We start from the raw sequence: 25,690 nt of genomic DNA, 5'->3' as shown, positions 1-25,690 counted from the left end.
GCGTGGCTGACGTAACTTACTGTTGTCGATTGGCGCAGACAACTGAGGTCGCAAGGTTCTTTCCCAGGTATGTACCTAGGTATGTGTATGTGTACCAAAGGTACGGATAGCTGTCCACGGACGCACGGCTCGTCTTTACAGATTCAGTGAGTTTCATGCGATTATAATCCGCGCGGTGGAGTAGATGGCAATTCCGTGAAAAGCAGACGATGTCCAGCGTATTCGGATTGCTTTCAGGCCAGCTCCCCGCATATTGTGTTCCCTTATCACTATATCAGTACTTGGACCATGCGCTGAAGCTCACCTCGACATTTATGACTTGATGTGCTCAAGCACTCAAAAGCAGGTCACAATGAAATCCGTCATATAATCTTTTCTAAATTGAGACTGCCAAGCGGGAGACAAAAACACTGAACAAGCGGGCATCCATCCGGATCTGCCAGAGGCGCACGACGCGGGGCATCTTTGCGCACCAGCCACAGTGTGGCACAAGTCGTAGTTTCTGGTGGTTTCCGAATATTTCGGTGGACAGCCTCGCAGCTATCGAACAAAGTCTTTTCTGTCAACACCTATCCCTCATCGCAACTTCTCGCACCCACTTCAGTTCTTAAAACACCCACCACAGCCTCAATCTTCTACCCGTACCGAACGCAATCCTCCCACTTCTACTTCTTACGACTGATTGCATCTCGAAAATGAGTGTTGTTGGTATAGATTTGGGGACGTTAAACACGGTCATAGCCGTAGCCAGGAATCGCGGTGTAGACGTGATCACAAATGAAGTTTCTAATCGTGCTACACCGTATGTACAGGCTATTACATACCACTTTCCCTCACTGACACATCGACAGGTCGCTCGTAGGCTTCGGCCCAAAGAGCAGATATCTAGGCGAGCCCGCAAAAACTCAAGAGATTTCCAACCTCAAGAACACCGTTAGCTCACTTAGCCGATTAGCTGGGCGTCCATTCAACGATCCCGATGTCCAGCTTGAGCAGCAATATGTTGGTGCGCCTTTGGTAGAGATGGACGGGCAAGTCGGTGCGGAAGTCACATACCTGGGTCAAAAGCAAAGGTTCACTGCCACTCAACTCGTGGCAATGTTCCTCACCAAACTTAAGAATACCGCATATGCCGACACAAAGAATGCGAATCCCGACCTCGTACTCAGCTGTCCCGCGTGGTACACAGACTCCCAGCGACGGGCTCTGATAGACGCTTGCGACATCGCTGGACTGAAGCTTTTGCGCATCATTAATGAGACAACTGCCACCGCTCTTGGCTATGGTATCACGAAGACTGACTTACCTCCACCAGAGGAGAAGCCGCGCAGGGTCGCTTTCATCGACATAGGTCATAGCAACTACACCTGTGCTATCGTAGAGTTCAAGAAGGGTGAGCTTACCGTAAAAGCTACGGCATGGGACCGCCACTTTGGCGGCAGGAACTTCGACAAGGCACTTGTAGATCATTTTGCCAAAGAGTTCAAGGAGAAGTTCAAGATTGATATCAACGAGAATGCTAAGGCCAAAGTGCGAGTGGCAGCAGCTTGCGAGAAGCTGAAAAAGATTCTTTCAGCCAATGCGTTGGCACCGATCAACATCGAATCGGTCATGAATGACGTTGATGTCAGAGGCTTCTTAAAGCGTGAGGAATTAGAAGAACTGGTCAAACCACTTCTTGAACGCGCTACTGGACCAATCGAGCAGGCCCTGGCGGACGCAAAGCTTAAAGTTGAGGATATTGACGGCATCGAGATGGTCGGTGGATGCACCCGTGTTCCCGCACTGAAAACAGCCATCCAGAACTTCTTCGGTAAAGCGCTGTCCTTCACCCTCAATCAGGATGAGGCTGTTGCGCGTGGCTCTGCCTTCAGCTGTGCCATCCTATCACCCGTATTCCGTGTGCGCGACTTTTCCATCCACGATGTTGTCTCATACCCCGTTGAGTTTGCTTGGGAGAAGTCTCCCGATATCCCGGACGAAGACACCAGCCTTACAGTATTCAACAAGGGTAACACCATGCCTTCGACGAAGATCCTCACATTCTATCGCAAACAGCCCTTCGCTCTTGAGGCCAAATATGCCAAACCGGATCAGTTGCCTGGCAAGTTAAATCCTTGGATTGGCAACTTCACCGTCAAAGGTGTTCAAGCTGATTCTAAAGACGACTTCATGATCTGTAAACTTAAAGCGCGTTTGAACCTCAATGGTGTTCTCAATGTAGAGCAAGGCTATTACGTTGAGGATCAAGAAGTTGAGGAGCCCATTCCAGAGCCTAAGGAAGGCGAGAAGACCGAAGTACGTACAACCAGTTCTTTCCAGCGCGATTCAATTCCTGTCAAGTCCTCAACTTTCGATTCTTCGATGAAGCGTCAGAGAACATCTCCTCCAGTAGACTCTCCCCGTAATCCGAAGTTTACGAAGCGTGCGGAGGTATCCGATTATACTCCTGATTCTGATGTTTACATCCCTGTTACTTTACCCCAGCTAACATTGAATCAGGGTGATAAGATGGAGACTGACGAAAAGCCCAAGACAAAGAAGGTCAGGAAACAGGTACGGAAAGGTGAGCTACCTGTGACGGCGCAAACCCTGTCTCTGGATCAAGCATCGAAAGACGCTGCATTGGAGAAAGAAAGCCAGATGTTCATGGAAGATAAACTTGTCGCCGATACCGAGCAACAAAAGAATGATCTTGAGAGCTTCATCTATGAGTTAAGAGGGAAGCTTGACGAGCAGTACGCTGAATTTGCAAGTGAGGAGGAGAAACAAAAAGTCAAAGCCAAGTTAGAGGCCACTGAGGTAATATTCCTATCCTCTTGTCATTCTATGACTTACTAACCTGCTTTCAGGACTGGCTATATGAAGACGGAGAGGACGCGTCCAAAGCTGTCTATATCAGCAAAGCCGAAGAGATTCGGGCGTCTGCTGCTACTATCATCACGCGCTATAATGACAAGATTGAAGAAGAGCGACAGGCCAAACTGAAAGCCCAAGAAGAGGCCGCAGCCGCCAAACGGGCTGAGCAAGAGGCCAAGAAGGCTGCCGAGCAGCCACCACCAAAGGACGAGGAGATGAAGGATGCCGACAGTGAGCCGGTGCAGCCGACCGAAGTCGAGGAGCCTTCTGAAAAATAGAGCATGGTTAGAAGTGTCACTAAGTCGTGCATTTGCGTGGAGTAGACCCCCATCTCGAATATGCACATGAATCGGTTTTTGGGTCATGACGCTATTGAACCACGCCGAGTGTGGGTTATGGTCTGCTTACTGGGGATTGCGTATGATAGATTTCTCTAGATTATGGCTCAGAACGAATGCGAGAAACAATCTTTATAATGCTTACTTTGTACTATCTACAGCTATGTGGCGTGACGTAGGTCAAGTCTTGGGACAACTCACAATTGGTTACCTTGTCTTGACAAGAGAAAAATAGTTTTTCCTCGCCGTTGTATTTCGTGAAATATCCCCCGACCCAAACTTCGACATCCAAGGACTCTTCAACTTCCAGAAAAGGAATAGCTCAACCCCTGTCCCGTGCCTGAACCATGGTTTGCAAAGAACCCTGAACCGGTTGTCGACATCGCTCTCTATTGGCTAGTACAGGAGCATGACGGCAAAAGCGCGTTCATCGTAGAAAGCAGTAGGATTTTCGGCCTTTTCTTGCGCATTCTATTGGATACGTAGGGGATATGGGATACATTTATGGTGAGAGTGGGGTCGAGAGAGGCAGAGGGGTGGGAGATGGTGCCAAACCATGCGCCGCTTGCTGCTGCTTGGTCTGCTTGCTGTTCATCTATAGGTCGCTTTACTTTAACGCGTCTCTCAAATGAGACTGCAAGCCAAAGTTGAGCCTTGTGGTCCTGTCATGACGTGTCAATTAGCTTCAAGGCGTACTTTGTTCATCGTAGATTACTAGTGCGATTAAGCCTTTGGGCATTTTTTATTGGAGATATATATAAGGATTTTACGGATCTTAGACCCGAGCAGGAGGAATTCGACTGGGGATGCTAACTTCTAGGTTGGCATGTCTTTCTTCTCTCTTTCTTCTTCCTCCTTCCCAATATCGTTTCTTTCATATATATGAGGAATTTTCCCCCACGATGTATCTCAAAAGTTCCACTTGCATTTCTATATAGACTGAGCTATTTCGAACTGGAAGCTCTCAAATTATTACCCAAGATATAGGTATATGACTAACCACCATCCCCTATAGCGTTGCTAAAATGATTCAATATATACGAAGCATAAACATAGTTCTAGTAGGCCACCGTAACGCCTGTCCCTGGTTATCTTGTCTGTAAGTAATTGCTATTGTGAACAATGTGGCGGTTTGGTCTATCGAGTACCTACGGTCTTACTCGTTGTCAGAATACGAATCCAACTCATTAAGACTAAAAGTCATGTATCTGACGGGAGTTGAATTGGCGCATCGCCGTGTCTAATGACGTAGAAATTTCCAACGCACGACCAGGAGGGGAAGATTCTATCAAAAGGAGAGGGCGAAAGTTGTGCCACAGAGTACGGGTCCAGGGTATCTGTCGATTGAAGGTGACATTATTCTGGTATCAAGATCCTATCCATACCCTCGACTACCAATTCAACCCAATTCTCTCAGAGGCATGCCAGGAAAGGCTGGGATGAGATTGTTACAGTAACCACCCAGTATGCGTTTCTAGTACGCTCAGGGGCACATGGGCTGATCGAAGGGGCAAGATCGGAAGACAACAAGGCGAGTTGTGATGAAGAAATCCTCTCACCATTAAGAAAGCATCTTTGGGTCCCAGATATGTTTAAGCATGATTATGGATAAGAAGGGGAGGCTGAAGGGCCAATGGTGGTTGCTTGAGACACCTCTCTAGCCAAAAGCTGGAACAAGCTTTCTGGGCACTCGTGGTAGACATCTGACACCATAGCTCACGTCGTCAGAGTGTGTCTCTCGCGGTACCCTCGAGCAGCTCAATTCCGACAGGTAAAACTATTCTGAACAGTCATAGTTTGGAGTCCTCAATTTACAAAGCTCGTATATGCGGCGACTCTCCGGGAATCCCAAGACCTATGACGGCGCACGCGATCCTTTTGGCTTACTACTAGTGATAAAAGCATGCCATATGAGGAAGCTGATGCATCACTGTAGATAGATGGCCTGTATGGATGTTCAATCTGATTTTGTGCTCCTGGACACAATAGAAACTGTTACAAATTACACGAGAAGTATCGAATCGAAGTAGTCCTTCGTATCCAGCCCTTCTCAGGACCTTCTTGTTTGGCCGTTGCCCTGCATAACTCCTACTATGCGAATGAGTTAGACTGCATGAATTGTGCTCTGTAGCAAAAGGGCGCGCCATTCGAGCGATCAACAAGCCTCTGAGTAGCAAACATTCCACGATCTAGAGATGCTGTATTTTGCCTGTATCGTGACTTTAGTCAGTGCCAACGCTCGCTTGGGAATCCTTGGCCTATTAGAAACGGTATGGCTGACAGGATTCAGAAGTTTCCGGGAAACTTCGTGCTGGTGGCAAATCTCACATGAAGCCCTTTAAACCAGCTAGTAGCATATTGTTGGGGCGTCAAGTTGCCGGATTGCAACAACGCCCTTCCTATGGGAAGCGTTTTCCTAGATTGCATTCCCCCAGTGCAAAATGAAGGAATGGAGACCGTCATCGGAGTGCTTCAAATTGCAAGACACAAGCGGTTCCAAGTAGGCAGACTCGACTCCGACGAGCCTATTAACCGCCTTTAAATACGACCTCATCTTTTACCACATGCTAGCTGGTCTGCATTAATTGGCCCTCGCCTTGAGCACAGTGTTCTTGACCAAGTCATTTTGGGAAATCCAATCTGCGCGAGATTGAGACTCCCTGTTGTGTATACTGATCAACTACGAGACCATGAATAAGAGCACTTTAATGGGAGCCAACAAGGCTGAAACACAAAGATCTTCAATCAGAGAAGCTATTGCGGGTATATTACATATCGTGCTGTACAAAGCCTTTAGAGAAATGTCTCCAAGGCATCAGTGTATACTCTCATCCTAGAACAGATGCATCGTAGGCTTCACTGGACTAATACTGTTTTTATCATCATATAGCGTCATGATACTAGAATGAATAGTCTCATCCGGGTTATGTACATCGTTGCTGTTGCTGCGATGGAAGGTCATTGGGCGAACTATACTCGTTATACAGTGAGGCTGAAGGGGATTATCATCGCAGTTGGTATCGACGATAGCTGGAAGCTGGAAGCCACGCCGAGGCACGTGTTTTGGCTGCTTGTGTGGTTCGATTCACGTGTGTAAGGTCCTGGAGAAAGATGCCAGAGATAGAGACTGGAGGCTCAAATAACATTATTTTCCGAATCCTTCCACAGTAATGCGCTCCCGTCCCATTGAGTAGTGCGGTGGAGCCTGGCAGGGCCAACAGATACTTTTTTTCTTCGTGATAGACAGCTTCATTATCGAGTCAAACAGCGATCTAATTAGGCCTCATTGGCAAGTTCGAGCAGTTTGTCACCGTCCACTCTCAATGAAATCCAGTCGGTCATCTGTGTAGCACCAAGGCCTTCGTAAAACTTTAAGGATGGCTCGTTCCACTTGAGACACCACCACTCGAGTCGCTTCCCACCCATACCAACAACTTCCTTTGCTAACGCTTTAAGAAGGATAGTCCCGTAGCCGTGTCGCCTGTACTTTGGGCTGACGTACAAGTCCTCGAGATAGATTCCAGGTTTAGCGTGCCAAGTACTATAATTGTAGAAGTACAGTGCCATTCCTGCGACGTCGCCCTCTGGTGAAACAACTAGAAGAGCCCTTGCTGCCCGTGGAGTGGGGGAAGATTGTTTCTCTGACTGTTGACTGAAAGGTGCAAACACCAAAGTTTCCAGTAGACTATCTTCCGTGGCTTTGACCTCGTTCAAAGCATTTTCATATGCTGCTAGCTCATTGATGAGACTGAGGATCACGGGCACATCTATTGTGGACGTTAGGTCAACTGTATCGGGAACTGAGCCAATGTCGTTGAACTTGCCTTCTTTTGTGGCATGCCTTAATTGAGCTTCAGAAGACATATCTTGAGTATTGCCGCTAAAGAGATGGTTCTGAGAGGAGCGAGTAGAATGGCGAGGAAGCACGAAATGCGCTTGTCCGCGCCTTATGACATGTGTGGACTATGGCTAGTAATCAGACCACGTGACAACACGAGATGTGAGATTGTAATTGCTGCATTCTATCCTCAATTCAGATAGACGTGACTTGGTGAATGATTCTGGAATTCAACAAATGTATCTATAACCTTGAGATTGGTGGTCGCAGTCGTGTAGGCGACTTTGTTCAAGACCTGGACATGTCTTGTAGGTCATGGGAAAGTGCGAATCACAAGATTGATCGAACTACCTTGGTGCTTACTTTGATGACTTCTAAGCCCATAGTAGGCTTAGTATCTTGAGGTCTACTCATGGTGATTAGAGAGTTCAGTTTCTGCTGGGTACCAGAACTTATTAAGGCTCTAGTTTAAGCTCTAAGAACTATGGTTTTGCTGTGGACTCCTGTTCTCCTGTATGTCATCCGAGATCGACGGAATTAGTTGTAGCTCCGCGGGTCTTGTGAAGACTTTAGGCTCATAATGACCTTCAATAGTCCATCTAGATGCCACGGCATCCCATTTCGCAGCACAAGAGACTGCAAGAACCTTTTTCCATAGTCGTCGCATCATACGCGGCGTGATGGTGGTGCTACGTTTATTTCGCAGCCAATTGAAATCCTTGTTTAGACGCTGCGCTCCGATCGCGTCATCTAAAAGACTCTTTCTTATCATATCTTCGTTCGCCAGGTCAACAAACCGGAAAGATGGCGAGCTTGGGTTGAATGGTTTGTCCTGTTGGTGAGTGATTGTATCATGTGTGGAAGGTCGCAATAGCGACACTTGTGATTCTAGAAGCGCAGAAAATTCTTTTTGTCTCATGTCATGGGGAATTGGTACTATCCCTGGACGACGCGTTCGGACTCCCTCAAATGGTACTTTGCCGGAGGCCATGTCACGTAGTCGTTCGTAATCTTCTGCAGGCAGCGGAAGCGATATCGCGCTCAATACTCGAGCATCCCAGGATCTTGCTAAGTTCTTTAATCGTTTTCGAGGTATAGGTTTTTCCCAAATGTTATTTGCAGGTACTCGAAAGATTCTGGCTTTCGACAACACAGGTTTGGTGTCATCTGACCTGGCCATCGGGCTGGCCATCAACGCATGGAGTAGAGGGAAGCGCTTAGAGACGGCGAAAGAATAGCCCTTTTTGCTCGGTTTGATGCTCACACGAGATGCAAATTTTCGGTCACTGTAGAGGCATTCTTCTGTTCCGTCGACTGTGGCATCGAGCTTCATAGTGTTAATGACACGCTCCATAAGCTGCCGCCGCCGAGCTCCAGACCTTCCATATGTGTCCATGAGCACGCGCCCCAGTGCTTTACTGTCTCCATGGTTCGCGCGTTGCAGCTTGCTTAGCCAGGACCGCGATTGCTGTAATCCGTGGGATATCTTTTCAACATCTTCAATACACTGCCTCTTTCGGAAGCGCTTGACTACTTGATCGTGCACGTATGTTCTTGCAGCTGGGTCAGGAAGATAAGTTGCTTCCCGAAGAAGAGCTCGATATAACTGGAGGGTCGTTTTCGCTCGGGGGGGTAGGTTTGCACTCATAGAGTGAGATTATGCTCAGTTTCGTTTCGAGAAATGTAAAAAAGACTGGATAGTATGAGCATAGTATCATCAATGGATGGCAAACTCCGATATAATTTTCACCTTAATTGTCGGAGCAGAGGAGTAGACCAGCGATATCAGTAACTAATTAGTCTGAGTAAGAATGAGCGAATCTACTTACGGTAAGTACCTGAATTAGTGCGAAAACGCGACTGACGGCGAACGCGAACCATGAATGCTATCCATCTGGCTCCGCACGCGCCCACCACCCCGTTCGTATCTCAGACTTCTAGCCTACCCTGAACGTCTCAATATCCTCATCGCACGGTCCTAATGGACTTGCGCAGTACAATCATCTGCTCTAGTCGCAGTGACGCTTTATGAATCCTCCTCATCCTCTCCCTCGCCCCTCATACCCGTCGTTATTCACCTGCGCTCTGCTTACTGCGTACTGTGCCGCGGCATTGATGAGCTCGGCCCTCGAGCATTATTCACCTGGATCGTTGTCGTCGTTCATACCCATTGGGCAATCTCCTACCTTGCTATCATCCATGGAAGCAAACATGCAGATCACGACTACCCCGTCGGGTTCATTCGACGCCTGTGCATCGTCCTTTACTTCCAATGGCCAGCAGACACCCCAGCACCTGATGTTCAATAATCCGAACACGAGCAATGGTATGATGGCGCCATCAGGATCATTTCGCTCCTTCTCGGAAGCGAATGGCTTCAATCCTGCGCAGCACGGTGGTCCCGCTCAAATATACACAGTACGCCATAACACGATGCAGATGTCGCATTCTAGAGCCTTTGCTAACTTTCGACGCAAATAGGCTGTTTACTCGGGCGTATCAGTATACGAGCTCGAAGTCAACGGTATTGCTGTTATGAGGAGGCGATCGGACTCTTGGCTGAATGCAACGCAAATCCTCAAAGTCGCTGGTGTAGACAAGGGAAAGCGAACCAAAGTTTTGGAGAAAGAGATATTGACCGGAAACCATGAAAAGGTCCAGGGCGGTTATGGAAAATACCAAGGGACGTGGATTGATTACAAGCGGGGGAGAGAATTCTGCCGTCAGTATGGTGTCGAAGAGCTATTACGCCCATTACTGGAGTATGATGTGAGTGCAGACGGGAGCGGCGCTCCCGGCCAAGGTATGGACACGCCTACCAAAGAACAGGCCATGGCGGCGAATCGTAAACGTTTCTACACTACCTCGATGGAAGCACGCGCGCCAGCCCAAAATTCTGATGGGACATTCTTCTCAAACATATCGTCCACGGCATCGAATGCTCTAGCTGCAATGAACAAGGTCGCACGAATGAACTCACCTACGCCTCGGCCAGGCAGCTCACAGCGTCGGCCAGGCACAATAGGGGGACGACCGTCGCAGCCTCCGATGGCCAGTCAGGAATCGTTTCGCAGTAGTCAACAGAGTATGCAGAGTATACACTCCGAAAAAAGCTTCGGTGCCACAGGCCAAGGTGATTCTACTTATGGCACATCCAGCGCACTTTACGGAGCAGACGGAATGGAAACACAGGAGCCACCACGAAAACGAATGCGATCGGACCATGGCGATTCATTCGCCCAGTCTAACGGTGGACGTGATGTTGCAATGCGGGATGGTTCGCCAACAGAACCGAATGAATCGTTCACAGGGCAGATGTCTTTGCCACAAGTACCGCCTGTGGAGGGCGAAGCACCCACTGCTTTGCCACCACTACCTCCTCCCAAAAATAAGATGACAGACGAGAAGCAGGCATACTTAACAGATCTCTTTGCAGACACATCTAGGACCGACTTTGCCGACCATCCAGCGCTTCGTCACCTGTCCGGTGCTGAACTCGATTTGCCAATCGATAATGCCGCGAACACCGCAATGCACTGGGCTGCTACTCTGGCTCGAGTCTCACTGATGCGTCTGCTTGTTTCGAAAGGTGCCAATATGTTCCGTGGCAATGCTGCGGGACAGACTCCATTAATGAGCGCTGTGTCGGTCAATAACAGCTTGGATCATAGTTGCTTTCCTGAAACGCTGGAGATCTTATCTCCTCTAATCGAGTTCAGGGACCACCAGGGCCGCACCATTCTGCATCACATAGCAGTTACGTGTGCAATTAAAGGAAGGGCCTCTTCGAGTAAATACTACTTGGAAGCCCTATTGGAATTTCTAGTACGCAGCAATTCAGCAAATGGGCAACAAGCTTCCTTCGACGTTGGCTCTAGTAATAAGCCAATAGGCCTCATGCGTTTCATGGGTGAAATGGTAAATGCCCGAGACAAGAGCGGAAATACTGCTTTGAATCTGGCTGCAAGGATTGGTAATCGCAGTATAATTCGTCAACTTCTCGAAGTACAGGCTGATGTCACTATTCCTAATTACAAAGGGATGCGGCCTATTGAATTTGGAGTCGGTGTCGACGTGGACAAGTCTGGATACTCACAAAGCCAAGCTGGATCACCACCCAAGGGCAAAGCGCCGTTGAGCCGAAGTGAAGAAACAAGCCGAGAGATCATGCCCCGTGAGTGCTTAACCAGTTGCAGATAACAAGACTTTGAGACGCTAATGATCGAGCAGTGTTTAATTCGTTCCTCTCTCAAGCGGAAACGCAATATAGCGCAGAAACAAGAATAAAGCAGGATCAGATCGATAAAACAAACAGTATGATTAAGGAGCTTTCTACACACCAGAAACTTGAATCGCAAAAACTTGATGTCCTCCGCCAGCGTAATCAGGTAAGGTCTGATCGTCTGCAACGTATACAGAACCTCCGTCGATGGGCCGAGTCGCAAAGGCGCGCACTTGCCAACAAAGAGCCCGCAGCATTGACGAGACTCAAGGCCTGCTCTATTGGGGACGCAGATTTGGATACCGGAGTCGCCGTAAGGGCAGACCATTTACCAGACAGTGTTTTATCTCTCACGACGATCCTTCCGTCATCGACCGCCCCTGAATTCACTTCATCGATTAATGGAAACCTGGATATTGACACATTGTCTGGGCCACACCAGGCATTCCTTTATTCGCTACCTCCGGTTCATGTGCTGAAGGCTCGTCTATCGGCCTATATCAGTAACAATTCCAATCTTCAAGAGCGATGCAAATCTCTCAAAGAAAGGAACGGCGAACTCGAGGCGCAGTACCGGAAAATTATTTCCATATGTACGAATACAGACGAGACACGTATTGAGGAATCATTATCCGGCTTGGTCGCGGCTGTGGAGAGCGAGACTTCTGATGGTATTGATGTTAGCAGAGTGAAGGAATTTTTGCGGAAAGTTGAAGGTGTGGACCCATGAATCCAGGCCATCGTTGGACAGGCTATTTCGTTGTCGAGCCGAATTCTCGAGCAGTTCATTGGCGTTATTGGCATAAGGTGAAGATACCATACATGGTGGCTCGTTCTGACGATTGCATCAACAATGAAAGTCTTTTTGGACCAGGATTCCCACGCTATGTAATGTTATGGCTTTGAACGAATTTAGCGGCCTAGTGCCATTGCCTTGGGAGATTTCTCGAGCTAGAGCAAATATAAGCACAAGAGGCCAGAAAGTGAATATAACCGAGAAACCACCTGGGTCCATGTAGTAGTTGGCGTTCCGACACTCTAGCCTAGACTGGCAGGACGAGGATGAATGGTGGCATTCGCCCCGAATATGACAAACTCTTCTTCCAGCTCGTCGTCCCTCCGCATCTGCAGCAAGTCATGTTGCTTTTGATATTGAGCTGTTCGTTGTTATTCGGAACCTATTGAGCCGTCTGCATCAAAAAAACAACATTGCTCGTACGGATCATACAGGGTGATCGCTGCGGTCAACAAACTATCAGGAATGTCTTTTCAAGCAGCAGATAGGCGGCACAGTAGTGGTTTCATGATATGCGCGCTTTGTCCGGGACGACCCGGTTTGACACCTCCGAAAGCGATGGAGAAGTATCTACTAATTACCGACCACGTCAAACAAGAATCCAGGTAGCATGGTTGTTCACTCTCCATTCCTGGCTAGGAATGAGACGCCCTATTTTAAGATCGTCGGACCCCGAGTAGCGGTGGTCGGGCTCGTTAAGACCACGAATGCTTGCATAACTATAGAATGGATGATGATAGCGCTGAACAATCGATGTTGGATGCCCGCATTTTCGTTTCCGGAACGAGGCGTCCCTGCGGACCACGGCTGAGACGAGACACTCCTCCTGACTTCCAACAATGCTAGCGGGCAGCTTTGATCCCCATGTATAGGCAATTCTCTACGTACGGCATGAACTTCTAGAAGGCATTCGGTGTACCAACTACCGTGAAGTGGCGGAGGCTTTCCCTGTAGGTTACCAACCCGAGTCCTCTAGCTCTATCAACAATTGCAGCCTATTGATATAGTGTAGCATGCGTTGCCTTTTATGCCCTCTCAACTTCTTGGACTCCAAACGCAGGACCTCTCAACAGGACCATTCGCAATGTTGGAAAGTACCAAAGAACCTGTCTGGCTTCAAATCCATGATGATACCTCATTGGTGCATCTACTTAAAGAGACGGAATCTCGTCTCACCGATCACACTATTAGCAGCAACGAAACGAACGTCTCCAGCTTTAGCCCGATCTTCTCCTTCGACGAAGATGTCCTTGACTCCAAGGCATGTCGACGCACCATGCGAACGCTCATGAAGAAAGACAAGGCCGTGAAAGTCTCGGGACCGGAAGAGCAACTTTCATCTAGCCTCGCAGTCCAAAAGATTTCCCCAGACCCGAGACCAGTCGACGATGTACTCCCGCAACAGCAAATGAATACAGATGTTTTCTGGAGTGACTCCAGGTCGCAGAGACTGCTCCTGAAACTGGACCGCACGCTCACCGACCACGTCGAGGCTGGCGATATAGCAGGCTTGACCGAGACCATGCTAGATGCCGTCGATCTAGACATCCCATCAAAGTGGTTTCCATTCTCACTGAGGAAAGCAATCGAGACATCGCAACTCGAAGCCGTCTCCGAGCTCCTGAACATGGGCATCGAATCGGAATCCATCGACGGCTTCTCACGAACCCCACTCTCATACGCCTGTTCCAAAGGCCAACTCGAAGTCGTCGACTTCCTCCGACACAGAGGCGCCAGCATCGCGGCCCGAAACGTGCTTGGAGAAACCCCCTTACATGAGGCTTCCTATCTTCAACACACTGCCCTGATGGCCAGCTTACTCTCCTGGGGCGCCGACGTCAACGCCAGAGATGCCCGTGGTGACACCCCTTTACACCACGCTTGCTCTCCCTGCGAAGCCCCTGCCGCCGCCGCCGCCGCAGCACTCCTCCTTACCCACGGCGCTCTGCCCTCAGCACGAAACTTCCACGGCCAAACACCCGTCAGCCTAGCTCTCCTCTCCGCCAACGCCCCCGCCCTCCGTGTCCTCCTCAACGACCCCTCGCTCGCATCCTCAATCAAGTCAACACTCGACGACCACCTGTCATTCACGCTGAAACACATCGCCACAGAGGAGCAACACATCGCCGACTCCACGGGGTTTTCGCCCTCCAAACACTCGACCGCCCACCTACACGCGTCCACGACCCTCCTCATAGCCTCGATGGCATGTCTGGCCCTACTCCTCGACCTCGCACCGCTGGATCCCCTCTCCGCATACCGCAAACATCTTTCCCGCTCTGTCCTCCTGCGCGCACATCTATACCCATCGCACCATTCATCCGCAATAGCAACAATCAAGACTCCGCCTCTCACACCATCATCATCACCAAGACATCTCTCACGGCGCATCTCAGCCGAGAAACATCTCTCCACACCACCACAATCACCACAGCCAGAAACAAACCCCTCCTCCCCCCAACCAAACAACCCCACCGCACAAAACTCACCACCCTCCTCTCGTCCCTCCAAACCAGCACCCCGGAACACATCCGCGCGCGCATCATCGCCCTTCAAACACCGTCCCCGCCTGTCCGCTTCACACCTTTGTCGACGACGGGTAGTAGTGGTGGTGGAAGTGGTGGCAGTGGTGGTCGGGCAAGACCGAGTTTTCTCCGTCGAGGGGCTTCGCGGACGCTGAGTGAGACGCTTGCTGCGGCGCGGCGACCGCGGGCATGTCTTTCTGATGCAGATTTCGATTACGGTGATGAGAAGAAGGTGGTGGTTAGGGGAACTGGTGGAGGCGGTCACTTCGGTGTGGGTGTGCAGGAGAGTGTGCAGGAGGGGAGGCGGTGGAGTCGGAGTGTGCCGTTGGGGAGTGGAGTGAGGTGTGCGTGGGAGGAAGTTGAGTTTGAGAGTGTGCCAGAGGGAATTGTTGGGATCGTGGGGAGCAGGAAAAGTTCATAAGGGTCTGGAAGATGTTTTTCAGGGGGGAGTGTTTAGGAAAGAGAAAGAGAGAGAGAGAGAGATTATGCTGCTGCTCTACCGTTACCTTGTTAGTCACTCACGTGTGCGAATGACTGCAGTATTCTAATGTTTCCACATCTGCTCTTTGCTTCTTGCTTTGCACAATCCGCAATCAGGATGTGCTAGTTCAATCTAATCGGGCCCAGGCCCAACCTGTATAAGCTTCGCCGAAAGACATGCCACGCAATTGACATTGCCCAGTGTTCCTTTATCCGCGATATGTGCCTTGGATGGGAACATACTGACAGCCACCGCATGCACGCACTAATTCCCGGCGTGACGCTTTCCAAGAATAGTTATCATCCACCACACAGGCCACCCATTCCAAGTGGAATTGTACACAAGCTTTTGGGATTTTCGACCTTTCAGATCTTTTAGGACACATTAGTAAAGAGCTTGTCGATCGGGAGTTCTACGGCCAATTAGATGTGTTCGGCAGTGGAACGTCAGCGTTGTCTTCTTAAAACTATCCGGGGAGTCTTTGGTACACTTCGGTCCGAGCGGACACACACCCAAGATTGCTGCAGATCGAGTGGCGGCGAACATATGTATGGCGTGTCCCGAACGAGAACCTCAATGTGTAATTATATGCTGCTCTGATACTGTGATGCAACTGCTGTCGATGCTATACTAAAACTGGTAGTGTAGATAGCTGTCCGGATCATGAAGCAGTAGTACTGGATGCAGTTGCAGAAGGTGGTAAAGGCGTGTTCTCAGGTACTCCTGTCTGTTGAGCCTCAAGTGGAGGGGATGTCGCGAGATTCGAAGGCAGGGCAGGTGCATGCGGACTGGGAATCGGGTTGCAATCTGCAATCTGGCGCTCTTCAAACCGTGTCAGTCAATCTGATTATTTCCAGTAGATATCTGGTCTTACCAAGCTCCCTTATCCTCATCTTCAGCATCTGGTTCTCTCGCGTGAGCATCTGGGTCTCAGCTTGGTAGAATGCGCTCTCATCTCGACTATTGCTCAATCCACCAGACAGCCACTCATTACTTTCGCTCCGCGAGCCTGAGCTAAGAGGCACAGGTCGTAGGGCTGGAGAGCGACTGTTTCCACGAGACTGCTCACGGTAAGACGATTGTCTGGAGAGATCTCCATGTTGTCGAGGTCGCGGAGACAGGGGTAGCGGGTTGACAGCAGCGTTTGGTACGGTGGCAGACTGGGGTAGAGATAAGGAGCGCTCTGAGGTCGGTGTGGAGTCGTCAACCGCAGCTCCTTGAGCAGGTGTAGTCTGGGTATTGGACAGGCTTATGATTTGAGCCTGCTGTTGTCGGATCATGCTGAGAAGGCGATTCTATCAAGGATGGTCAGTTGCATGCATCTGAAAACACGACTGGAAAGTCCTATGGAATAGAGTCACTTGGAACATACCACTTGGGCCTCCTGTTCATTTTCTAGTTCCTGATGAAGCTCGCCAAGGCTGGGGGTGCGCTCATGACGAGGGCTCGGAAAGTTCGCATTGCGTGTACGCAACGAAGGGCTTATCTGGAGCTCACCAGGTGCGGGGACAGTTGGATCGTTGAGATTCAGGCTCATGCGAATACTTGAACGACGACGAGCACGGTCAGCGTCGCGACGTATTGAGCCACCAGAAGTGCGGCGAGACTCTTCGTTGTGTATGCCGGCGTTCAGGGCGGCAGTTGCGGCGAGAGAGTGGCTCGGAGAGTGAGGCACAGGTATCGGAGGCGACGAAGGAGATTGAGTGAGGGCTTCTGCAGGCTGAGCCATTCTCGGAGGTAGAGGACTATTGGAGCCGGAGACAGGTCGAGATGGAGGCAGAGTATTGAGGTCGGGTGCCATGTCAGGTTTTGTAGAAAGGGCAAATAGGTGATGACAGAGAATGGATTGCTCGGTTTGCGGGAGAAAAGAAGAGCTGGTTGAGCAGCTGGCAGAGAAGAGCGGATGGAGAGATTGAGAGGTGTGAGATAGTAGCTGATAGATGTTACTGCTGTATCTAGGTCAACAGGTAGAGAATGAAGGTACGGGTGGAGTGGTGAACACGCCAGAATGGCCTGAGGTGGTGGTTAGGTAGGAATGTGATTCAATGGATTGATTAATTACAGTATGGATGGATCGCTCTCGCAGCTTCCCCGCCTACACGTGCAGGTGGGACGAGGCGTGAAAGCTACAGTACAGGAATTACGACAACAAGCAACAGTACAGGTGGACAATGGGTGGCGCCCAGATGGTGCGCAGGTGTGGTGCATTGCGGAGTATATTTGAGTACGTGGCTCTTTGGTGGTTGGTGGCTTGAAGGCGCGGGGAGAGGGGTGAGAAGCCGCAAAAGGCGGACTGTACGTAGTAAAAAAAGGCGCCAAGGTTCACCCCTCGTCCCTCGTCCCTCGTCCCTCGTCCCCCTCTCCAAACGCTCCATTGCGCCCCCCTCGCCGCCCTCTCGCGCCGCACCGCCTGCCCGCTGCCCCCCAGTAAACATCTTTCATGACAAGAGATGTGCCCAGGAGAGGGAGAGAGGGTGGCTTTCAATAGGTTTCCCAGCCTAATACCTATACCTACCTATCCATGACTTTAGGCCTTCAAAACTAATTACTGCAGCCCACGCCCACGCCCACCTGCAGCATCCATGCTGCTGTCAGCCGTGCCTCTTTTGACTGCGCTTGGTCATTAATATCGATGATCATGTATACTATAATAAGGAGGCTTCTTTTGTCGATGAGCGATGGCTGGAAATGCGAACCGATTATCGGATTTGCTACGAGGATCATCCCGCACCCCTCCACCTCGAAATAGGACGCTTTATCGCCTTTCTGTCTCTTGCCGTCGTCTTCAAACACATTCCACTCGACTCGAAACAAGACGAGTGAGAGAACAGCATGCCTGCAAACCCAATCTCCCCTACTCTCATGCCAATCGTCTGCCTAAGTCGGAGTGGATGAACATTGACAATCGATATTAGTTACCTGCTACTATAAACATGTCTAGCTTGACACTGCGAACCAGGACAAGCGTCGAGGGGGGCCATGGCATCCCGCCCTCCCCTGTCCTGGTATGCCATTCCCGTCTCATCTCGTCTCTCATCTTTTTCGCCATGTGTCTCTTCCTATCGCGTCCAAGTCCGGCGCCTCTCGCAACGTCGAATGTCCGCAGTCCTGGTTTCGCAACAGCTCCGGAAGCCTGACCCATGCCCAAATTCCAGCGAGGCCAACATTCCTACGTTTTGCTTTTGCTCGCAGCAATAATAGTGATATGTGTGACCAGAAAGGCCAAGCTGTGATAGATACGCGCTAGTTACGGGAGCCCCTGACTTTTGACCGTTGAGCTTCTTCTCACCCCGGGCCCAGACTCGCGGCGCACTGCTATGCCCAACCCGGCTAACCTTCAACATCCGCGACTCGAGCATTCCCCGTCTTCTCCTACGTGAAACATCTACAACTAAACCTTCTTCGTCTCTCTCTTCTGCCTGCCCACCTCCTGCATTTCCTCCTCTACAGCTTTCATTTCTTTCAGTTGGGGCCGCTGGCCCTGTCCTCTCCTTTGATCTATCATGCCGATGTGATCTCTTCTCAAAGCCGTTCTCTGACAACAACTCTGTCCATTTCCTCACCTCCCTATATACACTGGGTTGACCACGCCGCATTTCTCCTGGGATTCTGTCGCCTATCCTCGAAGCCATATCCCTCCTCATGCTTCCTGAGCCGGACGACTTAACGCCACGACGGACTGCTTTCGACGATAGCATTTTCTTCATTTACTCCTGCGCACCCAGACGTTCCTTGTGCTCCACCGACAGTCTTTCTTGGCTTTGAATTGTCCATTGTGCGCATCACGATTCCTGTCGTCTTGTCGTCAACGTCTCTATTGAGTACTACACACTGGTAGCCTTATTATAGCCGGGTCATAATTGCTTAAAAATCGCCATGTCGCGCGACGAGGATATATTGGGACCCATGAAGGGAAACAAGAATGGAAGACCACCTAGCCGATGGCGGCAATCACTCATGGCTCAACCATCACCTCCCAAACAAGACGAGCCAACTCCGATGGTCATCGACTCCAAGGCGCCCAAAATACAAGCGAAGGGATCAAGAATGTCGCTTTTCAATCTTTTCAGCAAGCCAAACGTCCAGCGAGCACGGGGACATCACGAAGTAGGGCTACAATTGCCCGAGCGACCAAAGACGCCACCCACTCCGGCTGTCGCTGCTCCTCCTATACCGCCCAAATCTGCATTGCGGCCAGCTGCTTCTCCAGGATCGACGGCGCCAAACGTACTGCTGGCGCGACAGCCAGGAGAAGACGTCACGAAGCTCAAATCGTCGAAATCTGCGAGTTCGGTCCCGAGACGCTCAAGACATAACGCACATTGGACTCCTCCACCGCTGTTCCAAGCCTACCCTCAAGCCATTAAATACGCGACATTAACCTCCTCCACATCTTCTGCGGAGTCAATGCTCAGATCACAGCAAGAGCATCGAAGACAGCAGAGTATCCTTAAAGAAAACATAGCCAAAGGACGACAAGATCTATCGCAGCAGGAGGACGGGAAACCTGAGAGGAGTAAATTGACGTCAAAAAGGCTCTCAGCCGCAGTACCATTTTATGTATCCGACTTCACCACGAAAATCTACATTCTGGTGACTTCGGGCTACGTCCTTCAGTATGCAGGCTCTGGCGCCTTCGACAGACTTCCGGAGAAGGTTCTGCAGCTCGGCCCTGATTCTGCTGCATTTGCTTCAGATATCATTTCTGGCAAGCACTGGGTCTTGCAAATCTCTCAAACAGCCCAAGAAGATGGTACAGTTGCCTCGAATCAAAGGGGATTGATGGCTCGACTACGCCTTCAGAACGCCAACACTAGACGACAAGCTTCGAATTTTCTTCTTGTGCTCGAAAGCGCAGAAGATATGGACTCCTGGTTGAATGCGGTCCGCAAAGAGATTGATGTCCTTGGTGGAAAGGAGCACAGGACTGAGGCACCATCTCCCAATGATGACTTTTCTGCCCATCATCTGGAGCGAAACCCGAGTCATAGATATTCCGTGCAAAGAGATCCCCACCAGTACAATATAAATGGTAGCCCGGTACAGCCGTCAAATGCTTCAACGACAACGTCAGGATCGCCTACTATCGTGGCCTCTGAGTGGGATGACGTTAATCGTCGTCTATCTTTGAACGGATCTGAATCAGGCTCTGTCAAATCATCAAAGCCTTCTTCAGCTCGACATTCGTCGGAAACAATGACGACAATATCTCCAGGAAGCGTTCAGCTCAATCAGCTACGGGAGGGTTCACGGCTGTCAATCATGTCAGTTGCGACATCGGTCTCAGATACCCTGACTGAAGCCACCTCTGGCATATCCACGCCAGAAGCATCGCCAATGGCTGAAACCTTCTTCAGGTCTGAGTTGGTCGAACCGTCAAGGGACCCTACATCCTTGAAATCATTCGCCATGAACCCAACCCTGGGCAGCAACCGGAGGCGCTCTGTTCAGACATTCAAATTACCCACCACGGACGAAGACACCACTGATTCTTCAGAGCACACCAGATCACAAGATTCGATATCTGCAGGTTTCAATCGTCCACCTCGATACCGACCTGGTATACCCATAGAGAAAAAACAGCCACCTGCTTTCAGGAGGAGCACAAGTGCCCCGGCTCCAAGAATACCACTTCCACCTCTGCCACTTTCGGAATCTCTACCGCCCAGGAGTATAAGTCCACCCCCTCTGAGCCCACCCCCGCGAGGCAAGTCATTCTCCCCAATCTCGTCGTATACGCTCAGCGAAGGAAAAGCGGCTCCTTCAGCCAGCGAGGACTTTCCAGTATCGAAGACAGTCAACTTTAGTCGTCGTAGGTCCGCTATGCCAGATATGTCTTGTGTCACCCGTCATACGGAGTCTTTGGGACGACGTGGATCCGGACAATCCAGCGCTTCGTCTCTACCATCTCCTCAAGACGAGAGCTTTTCTAGACAGCAATCAGCACCGCATTTGCGCGAACGAACGACTCCCTCGCCGTCTTTCAACTTCTCGCTCCCGACCCACCAATCCATAAGTAGATCTCCGCCCAGCCAAGCTCAAAGTTCCCAACCTACAATGAACCAGACAACCTGTGTCACTACTCTAGAGCTTGTTCAGCCTCTACCCTTCCGGCAGTCGACAGTTTCTAATGTCCCACCTGCTCAGCGTGAATCTAAAGATCTGCAGGCCATCATAATCCCGCGACGAAGACAGACAGCTGGACGACCATTGCCTTTTCCAATCAAGCCAAATCGACCAATGTCTGTCCAGCAGCCACCACCCCAAACCCCAAGCTACCACCAACTACGCCGACCGAACAGCATGCAGATCAACACCAATCACGCGCCATTCGCTTCTAATCTGCGTTCTGTGCATCGTTCGACGTCAGCTTCGTCAGTTGCAGGTCCCCCACCTACGACAAATATAAGCAACTTGCTCTCGGGACCTATTACCAAGTCTAAGTCGGGCTACTTCCGGGATAACGTCCTCACGGAGCCTTTGCGGCAACATTCGGCGCCCCAGTTGATGACTCGATCGATGGCTAGGCTTCCTCCACGTGCACAACCGCCGAACATGCCTCTACCACCTCGTCCTCCACCAAACATGCCTCTGCCTCAACCACCTTCAACGATGCCACTACCTTTACCACCGCCAACTATGCCTCTACCGCCACCACCTCCACAGATGGCTGTTTGATTGTATCACATTGTAACCTTTTTTGTTTATCGTTCTCTGTCTGCCGCCTCTCGATACCCAATCGTTGCGTCAGACTTTTTTTTTTACCTCTTTACACATATGCTATAGTTCTAATCTAGCACGAAGCCAGCTGATGTCGATGAAACTGCTTTGCCTGCCTGCCACAATGCAGCAAGCGTAAGCACAGGAGTTACGGACTCTTTGTTTTTTTGGAAATACAATAAAAGAACTGGAAAGGAAGGAATCATGTATCATGCACCCGGGAGTCAAAGTAATATGTACGAGTACAGCTAGCTTCGGCAGGGCAATTGCCGACTTCGGAAGGATTTTATATTAGAACGCAATCTACAGATCCATCATGCCTGCGTGTATCTTGAAATGTTTTTTTTCTTTATTGTGTTTTGTTTTTGTTTTCTTACAAGGCGTACTGTGCTACCACACCCCGCCCTCAACCACTCCCAAACAAACCACATCCGCGCGTCATATTGACATGGTTTTGTTTTTTTTTCCTCGATGTTTCACGGCATATAGTATGGAATGTTCTGGACTGAAACCTAACAAACACGGATATACATATATATATATTCATTTGAGGGGGCGTGCGTGCAGCTAGCTGAGGTTCGCACATGGAGGAGGGGTCTTTGCTTTGGAATAATCATCCGGGACGCTGGATGGAGGACTCTAATTAATTAGTGCATATCCATGGCCGAGGGGTGTTAGTCTGCAGTGTGTGTGTGTGTGCACTGCACTGTATCGTGCATATATACACTGTATGTGAGGATATAAAATGTAATCTCCATGCTGCATATGCCATGCATTGCACGCACTGCATTACACTGCACGCAGCGCAGGAATTTTCTCCGGCGGCGGCGGCGAACTGACGAAACCCCCGCGGGATCTACAATGCTACATGTGTACATACAGCATGCTTATGTTTACGCGGGATTCAGATCAGTGAGCCTAATAGCCTAGGTAATTACTGATGGATGCTGGGCTGGAAGAATCAAGGTAATTATGGAAAGTCTTTTTCTTTCTTTCTTGTTATTATTAGCTGTTCCAGCCGGCCGGTCGTTCCGATTGTCGGGATAATGAAAAGGGGAAAAAAAAGACCCCCCCAAAGAAAACTGGCGATTTGAGCGTTTCGGGCCCAGGAATTATGTACTTACTTGTTGGTAAGTCTGGATATGTATAATGTAGGTACGTACTATTATGGAGACTGCGGGGTGTGTGTGTCTTGTCAGTGTCTGTGTGTGTTTCCTAGCTAAATCATGGCGTGATGCGGGATCTCGGCAGGGATGATGTGTTCCGCTTGGTCGGCTGTCTGTTCTCCTGAAGGAAAAGTCTCGGACCAGCCAGCGGTGAAAACAGGGAGGGAGTTCTCGTCACAATTATTAATTAGGAGGGCACTAAACATATTCGTTTGGTGCTATGCAATCAATAATTTTATTCAATTTAGAGACGACGATTCCTTGGGCTGTATGGGAGAAAGGTCATCGATACGAACGCATCACTGTACAAGCTGAGATGATCCCTCGTTTGGACGTTGTACGAACGGAGTTGCGAACCCTTGAGATGCATGTCAGCTTGCTGCCTCTATACCCGTTACGGAAGTGGGATAACTATTGTATGGATTCTCCCACTGAAAAGTCTCGTCTCCTCCTCGCTGTTATTATACCGTACCGTACGGTGTGCTGCTGGGGCTGGCTCTGCAGCGAAGTCACTATCGAAAGCGAAGACCCCTTTTGGCTCCACCGCTACCACCACCAAGAGTCCAAGACACGCACACGCACATACATACATACACACGCGAAATTCGTCGCACAAACTTTCAACAGTGGTAATTAATGGAGAACAGACATAGAAAAAAAGTCTATGTCCCACCACATATGTCAGAACCCGAACCGGTCTTTTGGACGTCGTATGCTGCTGCGTCTGGCGTCTGGCTTTCTGGCGAAACGAGAGGATGCGATGCAAAGAAGACGCCATACGCACTTTCGATGGGGACATCCATACATTATTATGCTGTGGCACTTTGGCTTCGCTTCGCATCCGGCTTGCCTGGCCCGGCAGGACGTGTATGTGTGTGTGTGGCAAGACACGTCAAGCGTGCTCTTTGTGCTCTTGTATTGCCGTATTGCGACTCTCCACGGAACATCGTGTTATGTGGAACCCGTGAACATGAACCACTTACCTCGCTGCGTATCTATATAATTCATTATTCAGTTCAGGTGCGCCGCTGCGGTATCCGCGCTGAACGGAGTGGACTGAGACTGGTCCGTTGCGGCTGGTCGTGCGTGTGAGCCGCACATAGACGCAGCAGCGCGAGTTTTGGGGCCTCGGGGGGGTGGAGCGTAGGCTGCTTTAGGCTAAGTTTAGGCCCCTGGCGTGTATGCTGGCGGGGGGGTGCGGTGAGGAGTGCTGCGTTTTGATTAGGCCATAACCTCAGGGGGGCGCGTGTGTGTTCGGTCGCTACCGACATTGAGAATGGATGGATGATGCAGCAGAGGGCCCTGGGCTGGGCGGAAGTACTATATATGTAATGACCTGTGTCTGCTCGTCTGTTGCAGCGTTAATACGATTCATCTGGTTTCGCCTGTCTATCGCTGGTTTTTTGTGGCCGTGGGATCTCTGGGGCGTTTGCTTTTGTACGACTTTCGGAGCCAGTACCGATTCTACATGTCCTCACGAGGCCTTTGGATTCACCGAATTTTATACACGCACACACAATTTCTGGAAATATTCGACCGATAAAATGGACAGTCCGCCCTCTTCGACTGCCAGCCGGCGAGCCTCGATGGATTCGATGGAAGGACTGGACGACTACTTTGCGAATTATGTACCGCTTTCCAGTTTACCGACTCCTCCTGAACCAGTTGGGTCGGACGGAGAAGAAGGCTGTAGGAACACGAGGCAAGGCTATGGTTCTGAGAGGCTGAGAGACTCATACTATGGTAAGAAACATGCTCTTTTTTTTCATCGATTCGGCCATTTGTTCCTAGAGCGGAGGATATCGGACTATTCAAACTTCATAGTCTCTTGGTGCTGTGATCGATCGTGACAAATACATCGCGTAGTAAAGGCCATGTGTGCTAAGTGATGTCTGTTCCATGAAGCATGGAGCATACTGCGTATACCATACCCGTATCGCGGTCTATACGTCACTCGTTTTGTTCATTATCTTCTTCTTTCTTCGCTAACATTCATTTTTTAGGCCCATCCCTCCACCTCGCCAACCTTATTCCGTCAGGCGTCTGCCTTCACCGCCCCTCGCCATCAGCCATCCAATCCTATCTCCAACGGTGCATGCTGCCACTCGAGACCATCGCTCTCGCCGGCTGTGTGTTGGACTCACTCAGCCTCAAGTTCAGTCGCAAGATCCGGGAAGCCTTCGCGGCCGCGCACATCGCCATGCCGTCAAGCCCAGAGATCCTCGTCCTGGCGTCCCTCGCCCTGGCCACCTCTTACCTTGCCGACGACCACCTCCTGGCATCGTACTGGACCGGCGTGGTGGCGCAGAGCAGTGTCACAGCACAGCAACTCAATCTCACGTCGCGCTGTCTGTTGCTGCACATCGGCTACGGCCTGCATGGCTTCACGCCGGACATGGTGGAGGAGACGAAGGAGGATATGCTCAGGGCAGGAACCTGCAATACGTGTCTGGGCTCGACATACTTGCCCATACCGAAGGCGGCCTCGTTCACTCCGTCGACGCCGCCACAGAGAGCCGTGGAGGAGTTTGGCCTCCTGACGCCAGGACTTACACCATCGTCGTGAGTCTGCATGGAAAATTTTTGGATATTACATGTTTTGGATGTTGTTTACATCAAGCAAGGCGCTTTGGAGTTGTCCCCCTAATCTGTGGTCAGAGTCGTGCTCGTACTCTCGCTGCATAGCGTATTTGTTCTCCTGGAGCATATGATACCCGGTCGAGCAGTTTTCATTGGCGTGGATGT

At 50.2% G+C, this 25,690-nt stretch overlaps 9 protein-coding genes across 9 annotated transcripts; 5 read left to right on the top strand and 4 right to left on the bottom strand.

Moving 5' to 3' along the window:
* Positions 1 to 695: 695 nt before the first annotated feature.
* Positions 696 to 3,137, top strand: EJ05DRAFT_482924 (putative heat shock protein Hsp88; the record flags this gene model as incomplete). Its single annotated transcript, XM_033745215.1, has 3 exons — positions 696 to 802; positions 852 to 2,802; positions 2,853 to 3,137. 3 exons carry the CDS (start codon positions 696 to 698, stop codon positions 3,135 to 3,137), a joined length of 2,343 nt encoding a protein of 780 aa, XP_033604596.1.
* A 3,246-nt stretch (positions 3,138 to 6,383) lies between these two features.
* EJ05DRAFT_198929 (gcn5-related n-acetyltransferase) lies at positions 6,384 to 7,156 on the bottom strand. Its single transcript, XM_033739721.1, has 2 exons — positions 7,022 to 7,156; positions 6,384 to 6,964 (listed from the first exon to the last, which is right to left on the bottom strand). The coding sequence occupies exons 1-2, from the start codon at positions 7,059 to 7,061 to the stop codon at positions 6,474 to 6,476; spliced, it is 531 nt and encodes a 176-aa protein (XP_033604595.1). The 5' UTR covers positions 7,062 to 7,156; the 3' UTR covers positions 6,384 to 6,473.
* Positions 7,157 to 7,474: 318 nt separating this feature from the next.
* On the bottom strand, positions 7,475 to 8,834 carry EJ05DRAFT_198942 (uncharacterized protein). The gene has a single exon (XM_033739722.1). It carries the CDS (start codon positions 8,681 to 8,683, stop codon positions 7,511 to 7,513), a length of 1,173 nt encoding a protein of 390 aa, XP_033604594.1. The 5' UTR covers positions 8,684 to 8,834; the 3' UTR covers positions 7,475 to 7,510.
* Positions 8,835 to 8,909: 75 nt separating this feature from the next.
* On the top strand, positions 8,910 to 12,468 carry EJ05DRAFT_473075 (start control protein cdc10). Its single transcript, XM_033743314.1, has 3 exons — positions 8,910 to 9,453; positions 9,517 to 11,209; positions 11,266 to 12,468. The coding sequence occupies exons 1-3, from the start codon at positions 9,247 to 9,249 to the stop codon at positions 11,985 to 11,987; spliced, it is 2,622 nt and encodes an 873-aa protein (XP_033604593.1). The 5' UTR covers positions 8,910 to 9,246; the 3' UTR covers positions 11,988 to 12,468.
* Positions 12,469 to 12,876: 408 nt separating this feature from the next.
* EJ05DRAFT_198898 (ankyrin) lies at positions 12,877 to 15,139 on the top strand. Its single transcript, XM_033739720.1, has 3 exons — positions 12,877 to 13,003; positions 13,066 to 14,291; positions 14,882 to 15,139. Exons 2-3 carry the CDS (start codon positions 13,081 to 13,083, stop codon positions 14,997 to 14,999), a joined length of 1,329 nt encoding a protein of 442 aa, XP_033604592.1. The 5' UTR covers positions 12,877 to 13,003; positions 13,066 to 13,080; the 3' UTR covers positions 15,000 to 15,139.
* Positions 15,140 to 15,720: 581 nt separating this feature from the next.
* Positions 15,721 to 16,860, bottom strand: EJ05DRAFT_482919 (uncharacterized protein; the record flags this gene model as incomplete). The annotated part of the gene is made up of 3 exons (XM_033745214.1): positions 15,721 to 15,881; positions 15,934 to 16,354; positions 16,432 to 16,860. The coding sequence occupies 3 exons, from the start codon at positions 16,858 to 16,860 to the stop codon at positions 15,721 to 15,723; spliced, it is 1,011 nt and encodes a 336-aa protein (XP_033604591.1).
* Positions 16,861 to 18,935: 2,075 nt separating this feature from the next.
* EJ05DRAFT_497006 (uncharacterized protein) lies at positions 18,936 to 21,737 on the top strand (the record flags this gene model as incomplete). Its single annotated transcript, XM_033746486.1, has 1 exon — positions 18,936 to 21,737. The coding sequence occupies one exon, from the start codon at positions 18,936 to 18,938 to the stop codon at positions 21,735 to 21,737; it is 2,802 nt and encodes a 933-aa protein (XP_033604590.1).
* Positions 21,738 to 23,299: 1,562 nt separating this feature from the next.
* On the bottom strand, positions 23,300 to 24,005 carry EJ05DRAFT_198629 (uncharacterized protein). The gene has a single exon (XM_033739718.1). It carries the CDS (start codon positions 23,784 to 23,786, stop codon positions 23,340 to 23,342), a length of 447 nt encoding a protein of 148 aa, XP_033604589.1. The 5' UTR covers positions 23,787 to 24,005; the 3' UTR covers positions 23,300 to 23,339.
* Positions 24,006 to 24,131: 126 nt separating this feature from the next.
* On the top strand, positions 24,132 to 25,657 carry EJ05DRAFT_198653 (uncharacterized protein). The gene is made up of 2 exons (XM_033739719.1): positions 24,132 to 24,688; positions 24,949 to 25,657. The coding sequence occupies exons 1-2, from the start codon at positions 24,226 to 24,228 to the stop codon at positions 25,509 to 25,511; spliced, it is 1,026 nt and encodes a 341-aa protein (XP_033604588.1). The 5' UTR covers positions 24,132 to 24,225; the 3' UTR covers positions 25,512 to 25,657.
* Positions 25,658 to 25,690: the final 33 nt, after the last annotated feature.

Source organism: Pseudovirgaria hyperparasitica, assembly GCF_010093815.1.
Source record: "Pseudovirgaria hyperparasitica strain CBS 121739 unplaced genomic scaffold EJ05scaffold_2, whole genome shotgun sequence".
NCBI classification, from domain to species: Eukaryota; Fungi; Ascomycota; class Dothideomycetes; order Acrospermales; family Acrospermaceae; genus Pseudovirgaria; species Pseudovirgaria hyperparasitica.
Note: the sequence above shows the minus strand (reverse complement) of the source record. Positions and strands in the feature narration are given on the sequence as shown.

What these genes read in the sequence shown, in the direction of transcription:
- EJ05DRAFT_198629 (XM_033739718.1), bottom strand. Translation starts at nt 23,786, where the DNA reads ATGCGAAGCGAAGCCAAAGTGCCACAGCATAATAATGTATGGATGTCC.
- EJ05DRAFT_198942 (XM_033739722.1), bottom strand. Translation starts at nt 8,683, where the DNA reads ATGAGTGCAAACCTACCCCCCCGAGCGAAAACGACCCTCCAGTTATAT.
- EJ05DRAFT_198929 (XM_033739721.1), bottom strand. Translation starts at nt 7,061, where the DNA reads ATGTCTTCTGAAGCTCAATTAAGGCATGCCACAAAAGAAG. An exon ending in AAGGCATGCCACAAAAGAAG is followed by an intron (nt 6,965 to 7,021) that starts GCAAGTTCAACG and finishes CGTCCACAATAG; the next exon opens with ATGTGCCCGTGATCCTCAGT.
- EJ05DRAFT_198898 (XM_033739720.1), top strand. Translation starts at nt 13,081, where the DNA reads ATGCCCTCTCAACTTCTTGGACTCCAAACGCAGGACCTCTCAACAGGA. An exon ending in CTACTCCTCGACCTCGCACC is followed by an intron (nt 14,292 to 14,881) that starts GCTGGATCCCCT and finishes GCAGGAGGGGAG; the next exon opens with GCGGTGGAGTCGGAGTGTGC.
- EJ05DRAFT_198653 (XM_033739719.1), top strand. Translation starts at nt 24,226, where the DNA reads ATGGATGATGCAGCAGAGGGCCCTGGGCTGGGCGGAAGTACTATATAT. An exon ending in GCTGAGAGACTCATACTATG is followed by an intron (nt 24,689 to 24,948) that starts GTAAGAAACATG and finishes TTCATTTTTTAG; the next exon opens with GCCCATCCCTCCACCTCGCC.
- EJ05DRAFT_473075 (XM_033743314.1), top strand. Translation starts at nt 9,247, where the DNA reads ATGCAGATCACGACTACCCCGTCGGGTTCATTCGACGCCTGTGCATCG. An exon ending in GTCCCGCTCAAATATACACA is followed by an intron (nt 9,454 to 9,516) that starts GTACGCCATAAC and finishes CGACGCAAATAG; the next exon opens with GCTGTTTACTCGGGCGTATC. An exon ending in AAGCCGAGAGATCATGCCCC is followed by an intron (nt 11,210 to 11,265) that starts GTGAGTGCTTAA and finishes ATGATCGAGCAG; the next exon opens with TGTTTAATTCGTTCCTCTCT.